Source organism: Mustela erminea, chromosome 12, assembly GCF_009829155.1.
Source record: "Mustela erminea isolate mMusErm1 chromosome 12, mMusErm1.Pri, whole genome shotgun sequence".
Lineage (NCBI taxonomy): Eukaryota > Metazoa > Chordata > Mammalia > Carnivora > Mustelidae > Mustela > Mustela erminea.
Genome location: NC_045625.1, coordinates 26,277,150 through 26,292,349, shown reverse-complemented (window position 1 = coordinate 26,292,349; position 15,200 = coordinate 26,277,150). Strand labels below are relative to the sequence as shown.

The following is a 15,200-nucleotide window of genomic DNA, read 5'->3' as shown; positions in this document are numbered from 1 at the left end:
TTTGCTCTCAGTAGCTTTGGTTCTCTGAAGGCTTTCTGTGTAGTTTTAGAGGACGAGAATGAAAATGGTGTCCTCCCAGACTCTGGCCCGGAGAAGATTGGGGAGGGGGGGTCCCCTCTCCTCGTTGTGCTCTCAGAGAAAAGCAGTTAATCATTCCTGTCTCCCTGGTCTGCGGCCACACTCTGTGCTTACTCAGCCTGTGAGCAAAGATTATTTCTTTAAATTAGTATATTTGAAACATTGGCCTTTCTGAAAACGATTCACATTTCCTACTCTGTTTATGCCTTCATATCTTACAACAGATATATTGTCTTAGGTTTCCTTAATTATATCTCCAAACCTCTAGTGGGTAGCAGGTACAAAGTATATCATTGAGGGAAGAACTTTGAATGAATTTTATATGGTAATTGTATGCAAGGTACAGAAGTGGGAGTTATTTATTTAGTTATCTTTGCTTATTTGTTTTTTAAGAGAAGATTACCTCAGGGGCGCCTGGCTGCTCAAGTCTCGAGCTTGGGGCTCTAATTTTGAGCCCCACATTGGGTGTAGATATTACTTAAAATAAAATAAAAATAAAAATGCTGAAAAAGGGGCGCCTGGGTGGCTCAGTGGGTTAAAGCCTCTGCCTTCAGCTCAGGTCATGATCCCAGGGTCCTGGGATTGAGCCCCACAACGGGCTCTCTGCTCTGCAGGGAGCCTGCTTCCTCCTCTCTCTCTCTGCCTGATCTCTGTCTGTCAAATAAATAAATAAAATCTTTAAAAAAAAATGCTGAAAAAAATTACCTGAGAATGAATAAATGGAAGACCATTCATTTATGACATAAATTATATTTTTAAAGACTGCCATATGTCTTGTTTGAATGTAATTCTATAAAGTTTTTTGTAAGGTAGTCGTCCAAGAGAAATAAAAACATATTTTCACCAAAAGAGTTGACATGTATGTTTGTAGCATTCTTATTCATGGAAGCCAGAAAAATGGAAACAACCCAAATGTCCATCTTCTGGTGACCAGATAAATTATACTATGCTCAGGCAATAAAATACTACTTTACAGTAAAGAGAAATGAACTGCTGATATATGCAGTAGCATAAATGACTCTCCAAAATATGCTCAGTGGAGGAAGTCAGATAGGAAGAGTACATACTATGTAACTGCATGTATTTGAAATTGTAGAACAGGCAAAACCAATAAAGGATATAGTAAGATCAGTGATTGCTAGGGGCCAGGGTGGATCTACTCTATGACTTGCCAAAGAGCACAGGGACCTTTGGGAAGCAGGGTGGTAGAAGTAGTCTGTGTCTTAATTGCTGTGGTATTTACACAGGTATATGTGTTTGTCAAAACTTAAAATGGGTTCAGTTTGTTAAATGTAAATTACTTCTCAAAAAATGTATTTAGAAAAAAAGTTTACTTACACGTTTAAAAAATTTATGGGGCACCTGGTGACCTCAGTCAGTTAAGTGTCTGGCTCTTGATTTCATCTCAGGTCATGATGTCAGGATCATAGGCTTGAGCCCCACATCAGGCTCTGCATTCAGTGAGGATTCTGCTTATTTCTCTTTTCCTGCTTCTCCCCTCCCCGCATTCATGAGCACGCTCTCTCTCTCTAAAATAAATAAATGAAATCATAAAAAAATTATGACTTAGAAAACCAATGTGAAGAGGAAAGAGCCCAAGATTACATACTAAAATAGAGGGATACCTGAGACCAGAGGGATGAATTTGATCAAGGCAGGCTTAATTGCAATGATAAGCTTTGAGCCTTTTGCATCTGATTTGACAAATTAGGTAATCTGAGTTCAAAATAAAACAAGCTCTTTTAATTTAGTATAAAAGTTGAAATCATAATTTAATCTCTTTTTAAAATTATCTATTAGATCCAAAGAGAAATACTATTAACAGTGTCTGAGAGAAAGCAAGCACAGCTAAGTCTGATTGTTGATAAACTATAGATCTAATTTTTGGAAGTTATACAGTAGAAATAAAAATGTCCTGGGGTGGGTGCCTGGGTGGCTCATTTGGTTGAACGACAGCCTTCAGCTCAGGTCATGATCCTGGACTTCCAGGATTGAGTCCCGCATCGGGCTCCCAGCTCCATGGGGAGTCTGCTTCTCCCTCTGACCGTCTCCTCCCTCATGCTCTCTCTCTCATTCTCTCTCAAATAAATAAATAAAACCTTAAAAAAAAATAAAAGAAGTATCAAAAGTCCTCAGATTCTTTTTTTTTTTTTTTAAAGATTTTATTTATTAATTTGACAGAGAAATCACAGGTAGACGGAGAGGCAGCCAGAGAGAGAGAGAGGGAAGCAGGCTTCCCTGATGAGCAGAGAGCCCAATGCGGGACTCGATCCCAGGACTCTGAGATCATGACCTGAGCCGAAGGCAGCGGCTTAACCCACTGAGCCACCCAGGCGCCCCAAAAGTCCTCAGATTCTTAAAAAGAAAAAAAAAATGTCCTGGGGCTTTGTTTCTGGCATTAAAAAAGAGTTTTGAGCATGCTTTAAATGGATAGTTTTTGATATAGTCATGGAGCTACATTCAAGTGTTACATGGTAACAACTACTTATGCAAGCTTTAATTTGTCTACTCATTGATGATATAAATGTTTTCTTGTTTCTCCTATGGTACGGATAATCAGTAGTAATGTCTTATGGAAACTGCATAGCAGAGTTTAAAAGTCAGTAGGATAAATGGAGTCACTCAATTTCCACGGAAGTTAGTGGGAAAATGAGGTTCAGTGGGTAGAATTTTATTTTATAAAACATGTATGTGCTGTGTATATTGCTTATATGTTAGAAGTTTGGGATAGGAGTGGAGTATGGGATGAATGAAGATCTCAACGATTATGTTCTAGTTTAGGCTCTGAAAAGTATATTAGCCATTTCAGTATTACTTTTTGCTTCTGTGTTTTCTGTGGTAGAATTAGAGGGGCTTAGTGGAAGAGATCATTTAAAAAATGCTAGTCAGTATGCTGTAACCTCGGTTCTCAATAGATTGCAATTCTTAGAGAATTGGGCAAAATTGATGGTAGGGACTTAATGGCTTACTGTGCACAGTAATTCCTCACTTTGCCACATTCCCTTTGGTTCAGTACAAATCACCGATGAATATGTCTAAAAGATATACCTAATTAACATCACTGAGTATCAGGGAAATGTAAATCAAAAACCACAATGAGCTCTCATCTTAGGCCTGTCAGAATTAAAAAACATAAGTAACAAGTGTTTGCAAGCATATGGAGAAAAAGGAACCCTCATACACTGTTGGTGGGAATGTAAATTGGTTCAGCCACTGTGGAAAACAATATGGAGTTTCCACAAAAAATTAGAAATAGAAATATCTTATCCAGTAATTCCACTATTGGATACTTACCCAAAGAAAACAAAAACACTAGTTTGGAAAGATATATGTACCCCTGTTTATTTCAGCATTATTTACGATAGTCAAGATATGGAAGCAAACTAAGGGTCCATCAATAAACAAATGTCTCAGGAAGATATAAAGAGTATACACACGTAGACACCCACACACACGGTAGAATATTACACGATCATGAAAATAGATGAGCTTTTGCCATTTGAGAAAACATGAATGGACCTAGAGAGTGTTATACTAGGTGAAATAAGTCAGACTGAGAAGGACAAGTACTGCATGATTTCATGCTTAAGTGAAATCTAAAACAAACTAAACTAAATGAATCAACAAGCAGAAAACAGAATTAGGCCTATAAATACAGAGAACAAACTGAAGGTTGCCAGAGAAGAGGGCTATGGGGAGGTGGACAAAATGGGTTAAGGGAAGTGGGACATACAGACTTCCATTATGTAATGAATAAGTCATGGGAATAAAAGGCACAGCTTAAGGAATATAGTCAATAATAATAGAATGCCAATATATTAGGACAGAAGGCAGCTACCCTTGTGATGAACATAGCATAATGTATAAACTTGTCTAATCACTGTGTTGTACACATGAAACGTAATATTGTGGTCACCTATACTCAAATGAATATAAAAAATAAATATAAAAATCAAAGAAAATTTAAAAAGATATAGCTGAGCTAAAAGAAATTGGAGTGAATGGTGAAAAAGCAGTATTTAAATAGAATTCCCAAATTAAAGACAGATAACCAGGATAAATAATAAATCTACATCTAGATAATTCCTAAGAAAACTGTAATGTCAAAAACAAAAATTGGGGGCTCCTGGGTGCTCATTCAGTTAAGCATCTGCCTTCAGCTCAGGTCATGATCCCAGGACCCTGGGATTGAGCCCCGCATCGGTCTCCTTGCTGAGCAGGTAGCCTGCTACTCCCTCTCCTCCACTTGTGCTCTCTCTTACTATCTCTGTCACTCTCAAATAAATAAATACATCTTTTTTTTTTAAGATTTGTTTTTATTTATTTGAGAGAGAGACAGTGAGAGAGAGCAGAGAGGGGAAAAAGTCAGAGGGAGAAGCAGATTGCCTGTGGAGCTGGGAGCCAATGTGGGACTCGATCCCGGAACTCTGGGGTCATGACCCAAGCCAAAGGCAGTCGCTTAACCAACTGAGCCACCCAGGTGCTCAAATAAATACAATCTTTTAAAAAAATTTTGTTTTCAGGCTATAGACAAAACAGATTGTTCACAAAGGAGCAGCAAATATACCTCTTTAACAATAGAGGCCAGAAGATAATGGAGGTTATTTTTCAAAAGCTGAGGAGAAATAACTAAGTTATATGCAGTTAAAACTAACATTCAAGAGGGAGGTCAAGGTAAAGACATTTACATGTGTAAAAAGATTAAGAAAGTTCACGTCTCAGAGATCCATGCTTAAAGATCTATTAAAGAACACAGAAGGAAGACATAATATATATGACATAATGGTGAACAAAAAAGTGTGTACAATATGTCAGTAAATTGGTGAGCCATTGTCTATAAAAAAATGACAGCAGTTAAAAAGAGAAAGGTTAGAAAGGGAAACTCTTGATGATAATCAGTTGAGGAGGAGATGATTTTTCAGTGTTGAAGGAGTAAAGTGTATCTAAGTTCTGTGTAGTAGGAAGAGGGTCGAGATTCTGCACATATTCGGTTTTTATTAGAAACTCTTACAGTGATATATATAGGTTAAAAAATAGTAGCGGGTTCCTGGGTGGCCCAGTGGGTTGAGCCTCTGCCTTTGGCTTAGGTCATGATCTCAGGGTCCTGGGATTGCGCCCTGTATCAGGGAGGGGGTGGGGGTCTCTGCTCAGCAGGGAGCCTGCTTCCCCCACCCCTCTGCCTGACTCTCTGCCTACTTGGTATCTCTCTCTCTTTGTCAAATAAATAAATAAAATCTTTAAAAACAATAGTAGCTATTACAAATAGTACCTACTGCTAGATAGAAATATTATTTAAAATTTCCAAATATGGGTGCCTGGCTGGCTCATTTGGTAGAGTGTGTGACTCTTGATCTTGAGGTTGTAAGTTCAAGCCCCATGTTGGGTGTAGAAATTATTTTATTTTAAGATTTTATTTATTGGGGCGCCTGGGTGGCTCAGTGGGTTAAAGCCTCTGCCTTCGGCTCAGGTCATGATCTCAGGGTCCTGGGATCGAGCCCCACATCAGGCTCTCTGCTCAGGGGGGAGCCTGCCTCCCTCTCTCTCTGCCTGCCTCTCTACCTACTTGTGATCTCTCTCTCTCTCTGTTAAATAAATAAATAAAATCTCTTAAAAAAAAAAAAAAACAACTGCTGATTCAGGCAAAGAAGAAATTAGTAAACTATTGAAAACATGAAGAAAATCAATAAGCTTGATTTATTGGATATATAGAAAAGTCTTCACCCAATAAATGCTGAATATACTTTCTTGTCTGCTATAAATAGAACATTTGCAAAGCTTGATCATGTATTATATCAAATTTTGTAGTTCTTGTGTATTAGTGCAATTTTCAACATTAAATGTTTAAAAGATCAAAGGGAAAAAACCCTCCATTATCATTTGATGACATTAAAAACTTTTGATAAATTTCATAATTAACCAAAAGTGGGGGAAAGGCCTTTTAGCAAGCTTGGAGTAAAATGGATTTGGAATCAGGAAAAAAGAAAAAAAAAATATGTGTGCTCTGCCTGCCTCTATTAAGCAGAATGCTAGAGGGCTTAGGCACTGGAATAGCACAAGAAAAAGAAATTAAGGATTGGTAATGAGAATAAACCATGTGTGTTGTTTTGTAGAACATTCTTGTTTGAAAACATGGCTCTGCTGTTCCACTTCCAGAGTTTAATGCAACTTATGTTTAAAAAGGTCAAATTCAGTTATAAATGATGGTGTCTGTCTTTTACTTAGTCTAGCTAACTAATAATAATAAAAACAGTGTTTTCCATTTAGCAATTATGCTTATGGGATGTACAATTAAACTGATGAGATTACTTTATCTAACCACCGGTAAGTAGTTTTACAGATTATAAGGACTTTTGTGAGGAAAAAAATGAAATAGTTTACTCCAACTCTTTTTCTTTCTTTTTTTTTTTAGCTCCAACCAACTCTTAATTCTAATCTTTCAGGCAGAGATAAAATGAAGTAAACATGCTATGACATAGAAAATGTGAATGGAAAGATTTGTATGTGTGTGAAAAGATCCCTTGAGCTTACAAGGGTTGCCTTAGTCTGAATTTAAATCTGTTCACATTTTGGATCCTGTCCCAGAGCTCTAAAGTACACACTGCTTAGCCAAACTTAACCTTAGCTTAGCTAAGGTAATGTCCCAGACCCATGGTGTGTTCTAGTTTTAGTCATTGTTTACTGGTAACCTGGACAGAGTACATGGTATGTGGTGGTCTGTGCCACCTACCCCCTCTCTGCCTCTCCTCTTTCCTATTTAACAATCAGCTTTCACATTTTATGGTTTATCTTTCTTCTTCTCCTAGGAAGCTAGAATATTCTTTTTGCTGATTGAATTGAAAATTTTTTAGTGAAAAGAAAACCACAATGATTTAGGGATGTTTCCCTTTAGGAACACAAATGAACATTGGAGTTAAATTAATTGTCTTTGAATTATTTTTCACATTGTTTATTTTTAATGTTATGGTTTGATTCATTTGAACATTTCATTGTTTAAGATACTGCTTTCATTAGAATTTGTAGTAGTCTTATCTACCGTATCTATCCTGGACCTCTGATTTTTCTTTCTTTCACCTCTTTGATAGACTGTAGAGGCTAATATTTAAGAGACGAGTTTCCTGCCCTATGTTACGGAGATAGGTCGTAATTTCTGCCTCATTTCAGCTAGAGTATGTCAACTTGATAGGATGGGACAGGTGAACATTCTTTTGACCAGTATCTGATAGGGAGGCCCATGATGGATGGCTGGTCTGATGACAAAATAAGCAATTCCATGAATATGAGTGTGCAGAATAAAATTGGGACCAGCAGATGGTGGAGCTCTGCTGTATCTTATTTCTTCCTCAGCTATGAGATTTGCTGTGGCCGTCTTTTCACAGAAGCCAGCTGGGATTGTCTATTAACTGCCAGCACCCATTGGTTTGGGTAGAAGGGACTTGTTGCTTTCTTTTTAATTTGTTCAGCCCCTCATTTTCATGTATGGCTTTATGTTCATCTGGTGGTAAAACATGATATTTAAAAGCAGAATATTATGAGAACTGACCTTTCCTTGGAGAACATCCCAGCTAGATCCCATTTCCACAGTATGATTATGCTTTGACATCTGACTCTTTCCTGTTTCTTTTTTCTTTAATCCTCTGATAATTTAAAGTTCTATGATCTCTGCTATTGTCACTTCAAATCTCATTACTGAAAGTTTTTTTCATGTTGTGAAGAGAAGAAACATTTCTCAGAAAACACCAACACTGAATATCGCGCTATAATATAAACTTAAATCTAACGAAACTGCTTGTTTTAGCTTTCCTTTATAATATATTGAGTTTAATTCACTGATCTAGAATACCTTTAAAAAACATATTTTGGTTTAATTTCTTAAACTTAGTTGCTAGTTAAAATAGTTCCACTAGACGTAGAGTAAAATAACTAACACTGCCTGAGCTGGTGTAGAGATTCTTTAGCATTTGAGATGAAAAGAAAGCCAGGAACTACATGTAGGTTCATGTGAGGGACAGAGGTCTGGGAATGCATCTTGGAGTCATGCTTGCTGTCTTCCTTGGAAGTCCAGGTTATGAAAGAGAAGATTCACCTCACACATATGCTGCTTATTTTAGTATTCTGTAGAGTCACTCAGTAGCAGTGGTGAATTTAATGAGGATTTAATGATGTGTGAACTGTTAAAAATAAGAAAGTAAGTTTGTGGCTGAGAACAGAGATTTAAAAAGGGCAGGTGCTAAAATAATAGAGCAGGAAGAATGTGGTTAGTATAGCTGTCTTTAAGGGACATCTTGTTGAAGTACAGGACATCCAGACATTAGACCTCTATGCCTGCACTGGAGGAGGGGGGAGGGGGTGTGAAGCTTTCCTCAAAAACCCATCTTAGTGCATCCTACCATGTTCACATATCATGAGAAATTTTCACTGCAGTATGAGTTAGGAAAGGAGTTTGAAGAATACCCTGGCTGACCCAGGGAATTTCTTCTTTAGCTAACTAAGCTAAGTAGGTTATCAAAAACACAGTGAAACCCGAGACACAGGAGTTAATAAGACCTGCCTCAAAGGCACAAGCATATGTGATGCTGTTGTCAGAGAATGTCCTGTATTGCCAGAGTTGATTCAGGTTCTCTGGCAGACTAGAAGAGTTGTTCCCTTTCACACTGCTACATGTGCCTCCCTCTGTGTAGGAAGAATTGCAAGTATTAGAAATGTATAAAAAAAAGAATTATATATATTCATTGGTTTACCTGAGATGTTTAAGGAATGACCACAGCCAAATGCAAGTCTTTCCCTACAGTTTTCTGAGCTGTATCATTTTCCTCCGTCTTTTGGGCGCTTTTGGCTTTGACTTCATTCTCAGACAGTCTCTCCCTGCTGTTAGATAACAGATGCTCAGCTTCCATCCCACCAGCTTAGAAACCTCCGCAAAAAGAATGCCTTTTTCTTTGGTGTTTCAGCGGAAATCCCACAGCTGACTTTTATTTGCCTAATTTGTGTATATTCCTATCCCTGATCCAGTCACTATAATGTACTGGTTAGGCCTGGGTCCTTTTTACCCATCTCTGGGGATTGGGATTAGGGTGCTGTTAACATTATAAGAGAAAGGGGGTGCTGAACAGTCAGAAACCACAAAATGTCCACTGTATCTCTCCCCAAAGCTGTCTGATGGGGGAGGACTTTCCTTGGGCCCAGAGTGCACTAGCAGCAGGGTTCTTTAGAGTGAACGTGTACTGTTGAGCCTAACTCCTCTCCCCATTGCCTCTGTTTTGCCACAGATACCTGTTTCCCAAGTTTACACTGTGCTGGACTGAGTTTGTAGACATGAAGATTCATGTGCCCTGTGAAACTATTGAGTACATTGAAGCCAACTATGGTAAGACCTGGAAGATTCCTGTGAAGACATGGGACTGGAAGCGCTCTCCCCCCAATGTGCAGCCCAATGGAATCTGGCCCGTTTCTGAGTGGGATGAGGTTATCCAGTTACACTGAGACAGTAAGTTGAAATGGTAGAATTCCCCTTCTGACACAAAGATGGATAACTGTTTAAGAAGATAAATCTCTATTTGTCAGACGCAAGTAGGCCCAAAGATATATGTCAAGTCTGAAGATGCAGGAAAAGTCCTAACTTCTGAGCCATGTGATTTAGTTCTCTCATTTTACTTTTGTTAAGGAGTCCCTTTACACTGTCCCAGGTACAGTGCTAGGTTTGAGCGGAGAAGCAGAGATGGGTGACATCATACCTGTCTCTCTTTCCCATTCCTTTGGTAAGCATCTCAGTTTTCCTTTGAGGGAAACACCCTTACCCTTTGAAGCTCTTACAGAATATGATATTCTTTCAAAAATGTTAGATAACATTTGGACTGGAAGATGCGTTCATCAGGCAAAGTTAATGAAGGATATACCAGTAAAAAACGAATAACCCATTCCTGTAATCAGCAGTTAAGCTTGTATGTTAGTGCTGCTTTTAAGACTGTAGAGTTGCAGTTAATATTTAAGTGATCATACTTTAGGTGGCATCAAGAAAGGATGCAAGCAGATTTCATTTTACCAGCAGCCCCATATGGAATTAATTTAGAGTACAGAGCATCATTCTCTTAGAATGAGAGCTGCTTTCTAGCTTTGTCAAAGATATGCAAATTTCTTTAATTTTCTATTTTCATATTTGGAATGAAAAGGAAGCTTGTGCTTGTGTGGTGCTTTAATTTCCAGCCATTGTGAGAATATTTTCACTGACCTCTGTAGCACTTGTTAACAAATCATTCAAGCAAGATCATGCTACCAGACATGCTTTTGAAAGGGTTGTGATTTCACAAAACTTACTTTACTTGTTTCATTCCCAACCATCTGTTAGGTAAAAATATGAGCTATTCATAGACTTTAATATTTTCTAAACTTTTAATCCTTGTATTCCCAATTTTGATGTTAACACTAAAATATTAACAGAAATTACCTGTAATTTTTCTAAGATGTACTCTTCTGTACTCATGTATTCATTCATCAATTCCAGCTCCATATCTTTCATTTATGGCCTATAAACCAATTTAAATGGTATAGAAGCCTACCTGTTCCCTCTCCTCTACACTATATCACATCTCCAGAGTGAAGGTCAGTGGCAAATCTGACAAATGCTTTCTCCGTCATGGTATTTGTAAAGTTTGTGTCCAGTCTTATTATTCCATCTAGATGTTCTCTCTGTTGCATATTGATGGGATGAAAACTCAGACTTCCTTTATCAGCTTTATCAAGTACCACCAATTTAAAACCCTTCAGTTTTCTTTTCCCCCACTCAAGATATGTTTCTGAGTGGGCTGGGATGGCCCTCTCTCCTCCATCTCTTCGTGAGTCACTTTAATGATATATTCTAAGAGAGAGGTAAAGGTGTATGTAGGTACAGTAAGCACTGCTATCTTTTTCTTTGTCTAGAAAAGGAAGCTGGACAACTTTCTGGACAAAATCCCAGACTTTCCTCTAAAACCAGAGAATCATAACAGTGTCAGAAATGGAAACCAGAGAGTCTGAGGGAATAGTAGGCTGACTGAGTTTTCCTAAAACAAAGTTGAGAAAAGTGACCTACAACCACCCACTCTATATTTTCAAAACACCAGAAACTTTTTTTGATAAATGATAACCACTGATCTTTCTCTCTTAGGACAAGCTTTCAATGTGTACTCATTGGATCTTTTCATAACTAACATAATGGGGTTTTCAGGGACTCTTACAGATTACCAGTAAACTTGTCCCCAGATGATAGACCATTGTAATCAGCTTCTTTTTGCTGGAAGATTAGCTCATAGAAATCACACCCAAATTCTAAATAGCCAAACCTAATTTCATTTTTCATAATTGAAAAAATATCAGATACTAATAGTGTTTCTGGGTAAAATCTGTCATTTAGTGAGGACCATTTTCTTTTGCTTAGCATTTAGAAGTATATATATACTTAAGTGCATACACATTTCTGCCCATTACAAATTGGAGCTTCCACTGTTTGCCAGGGAGTCCTACCCACCCCTATTTAGGTTATTTTTCTTTTATCTATCGCTGGAATCCAAGGTCTTGAAGAATCCAAAATCTAAGATATCTTGGCTGCACTGACAGAGATTCTGTATCCTTCCCTCCACAGCCCACTGGCAGCTGAAAGACCTTTCTTGACTACCTTCTGGTTTTACAGGCTTCTGCTCTTGCTTGGTTCCTACCCTGACTTGAGGGTGTGAAAGCCTTTCCCCAGACTCTGAAGGCTGGTCTTGCTTCTGCTACAGGTTCAGCCATACTTTATTCTGTCCTCCTTGACGATCCTTAACTGTGCACAGTGTCCAGTGGCTCTACCATCAAACCTCATCAGATCAATTTTCTTTTTCACCTGAGTATTCCAACAACAATTCTCCTAGTATGGCCACTTTGAGGTCCACTCTGTCTGTTTTACAGGAGAAAACCTCTTACATTAACTAAGTTAGGCACCCATGGCTGTCTCCAGACAGATCCTGAGAGGCAAGATTGATAACCCTTCCTTTGACAAGCACATGGCCACTCGGTCCTTCTCTAAGTGGGGAGCCCTTGGCCTTCTCCCCTCTGCTGCAGCTCCTGACTTCTGGTTGCTGGAATAAAACTGCAGTATAACTGCAGTTCTTAAAATCTAATATCTTTAAGAAGCTGGGCAGTGGGATGGCCAATTTCTTTGACTCACTAGCTACAGACCCTGAAATTTGACCACTAGATGGCAGAATGTCTACCATTATTTCCTAAACAAGTTTACTCAAGTGAAAATCATTTGCTCTTTTTTTTTTTTTTTAAGATTTTATTTATTTATTTGAGAGAGAGAAACAGGGTGAGGAAGAGCATGAGAGGGGACGTTAGAGGGAGCAGCAGACTCCCCATGTTGCTGGGAGCCTGAGGCGAAACTTGATCCCAGGACTCTGGGATCATGACCTGCGCCAAGCAGTTGCTTAACCAACTGAGCCACCCAGGTGCCTCATCTTACTCTTGAGTCTTAAAAGCTATAGAGGTCACATTCATTCTGTGCCTTTTATTTTATAGCTAAATCAACAAATGATAGCAGTGACTTGAGAAACACCTGAAGTTAAAACTCAAGAGTGCCATGATTTTGGCCCAGTTCCTATGTCATTGCATCACAACACAGTGTTTTGTTTTTTTGTTTTTTTTTTTATATATATATTTTTTAAATTTATTTATTTATTTATTTGACAGAGAGAGATCACAAGTAGGCAGAGAGGCAGGCAGAGAGACAGAGAGAGAGGGAAGCAGGCTCCCTGCTGAGCAAAGAGCCCAATGTGGGACTCGATCCCAAGACCCTGAGATCATGACCTGAGCTGAAGGCAGCGGCTTAACCCACTGAGCCACCCAGGCGCCCGCAACACAGTGTTTTTAACTTTGCTTGAGATGCTTCAAAGAGAAGTCATCCCATGCCTCAGGAGTCAGTTTCAGGGTGTTTATGCCATTCCCCACTTAATAGGTTTTTGCTCAGATTGGGAGCCTAAGGTGACAAAGAGATCAAGAAGGAGTATTTCTTTCTTGTCCAAAATACTTAGGCTATCTTCGTACCTTTAACTACAAAATGCCGTATCTCCAAAAGGTGAAATAGTTCGTGTTTGGAGACATCAGCCTTTGATCATAATACTCTTAATATCCGGGAGTACTTGATTCTCTTAAGCTCAAGATGTGTCCCATTGCTACTTCATCCCTTCTGCTTCCCCGGGAAACCATTAGCTAAGCACTCATTTCCAAAGAATCCTTCCTCCTTCCCTTATTGATACTCTCTGATGGATACAAGTAGTTGAGAATAACTTGTATCCATTGCTTTTCTTCTTCGTGACCCCAAACCGTTGTATCTAGCCTTAATATGGCTCCAAACTTCAGATGGCACATAGGACAGCAAGGTGTTACATAGAAGAGCAGTGGTTTGTAGACTGGGGACCAGAGCTGCATCTGGGAAACACACTTGGAATGAATTCCCACACTCCAGCCTAACACCTCATCCAGTATCACAAGCCTAAGGCTTCACATGTTTCTAAGTCTCTCCCAAGTTTTCCTTTCTGGAAGATGAACAGTTCTTTCATCGTTAATATTATAAATCCCCACGGGAAAATTTTCCTCAAAGATTAGTAGTCAGAGAAAGTACCACACTCCCAACTTCTAATATATAATTATCTGGAAAAACTCCAGTTCCTGACCAGACAAAAGGTATCTTTGAAGGAATGTTCCAGCAGCAAATTGTCTTTCCTTCTCTTCCTCTCTTATTAAGACCTGGCTGGGTCACTTCTGACATTTCACTTAAGGGAACCAGCATGTTGGTATAAAAAGATCACAAATTTCTGAATTAGGCCTGAGTTTGCATCACAGGTTCATCATGTGGGATTTGTGGCAGAGGACCTCTCAGCCTCAACTTCCACATGAGTGAATTGGGGAAGTGTGTATATCTCAGGGTTTTTAGTTAGGATAAGATGGAACATAAAGTGCTTAGCATCAGGCCTAGGATTAAGTAAGTACTCAAGGAATGTTCCGCTTCCTATTTCCCAGTTGCTTTTCTAATTATTGTTCAAATGGGATTTAAAAAAAACTATGGTTCAGAACACAAGCCTGACTCAGGAGGTTGGGTAACTGAATTTAATTTACTTAAGGAAAAAAAAATTGTTTCATTTTATCAAGGCATTAAAGGACAAATTGTATGGTTCATGAATTCAGAGACATTAACAAGTTGCCTCCTTCTCTAAATAGAACTAATATTTTCATTTTATTGGTCAAGCAGTTGTCTCCTAAAGTCTCCTTGTATGATCCCTTATGTTGCATAGTTCCTTGGTCCCAAGCAATTCACTCTCTCTGCTTCCCTAGTTTTGGTACTTGTTCTGCCCTGGACTTCTTCAATATTCTAGCTTTTTCTAGAAGTAAAACCTCATCTCTTTGTTAGTAAATCTCTACCCAGCCACAGATATAAGTCATGGTTTTCAGAGGGAGAGAACTTGGAATCCTTAGTTTCATGTAACTATCTGTGTTGATAAAGGTTTGTATCTGTGTTTGAGTAAAGGAGAATTGAGAATACTCACTTCCACCTTCTTCCATCAAATTTGTGTTTCTGTCTCAGGCAAGAATCTACAGGGCATGTTTCAAGCTCTTTTAAGCTTCTCTGCATAAACTAAAATCTAATTATCGTTTATAAGTCAATCAGATCAATTCAATAGTGATAGCTTTTCACAGGACCAGTAGGCAGGTCTGCATTTTTCTAATGAGAAATCTGTGCGTTTCTATTCCCAGAACTTCTAGTTAGAATGCCCGTTTGCCATCCCCCAACCCAACCCAATGTAGAGATGATGTAGGAACCTGTTAGCCAACCAAGCTGCTACACACTTAGGAGCAGCTCTCACAGTGGGGTTGAAAAGGATTATGAGGAGAATTAGAAGTAGTGTATCTTTTTGTATAAAACAATGTACTGTCTCATGCACCATCAAAAAAAAAAAATTACAAGGTTTTACGGTCTTTTGATCACTCATTCAGAGCATGGGTTTGTTAAATGAAAATAATATATAGCTATTTGTGTGCTCCCTCTACTTCATAAGCAGAAAAACATGTATGTGGATTTTTTAAACAAATGATATTTTAAACATGGGTAAATTTCAGTG

The 15,200-nt window shown here is 38.6% G+C and overlaps 1 protein-coding gene across 3 annotated transcripts in view; it reads left to right on the top strand.

Annotated features, from left to right (window-relative positions):
• The window catches only part of FKTN (fukutin), a 62,283-nt gene extending 51,283 nt beyond the window's left edge, over window positions 1-11,000 (top strand). For all 3 annotated transcript variants that reach the window (XM_032307898.1, XM_032307899.1, XM_032307900.1), the window contains exon 10: window positions 9,345-11,000. In XM_032307898.1, the coding sequence (XP_032163789.1) occupies window positions 9,345-9,558 (214 nt within the window). In that variant the 3' untranslated portion in view covers window positions 9,559-11,000. The remainder of the gene's footprint in view (window positions 1-9,344) is intronic.
• Window positions 11,001-15,200: the final 4,200 nt, after the last annotated feature.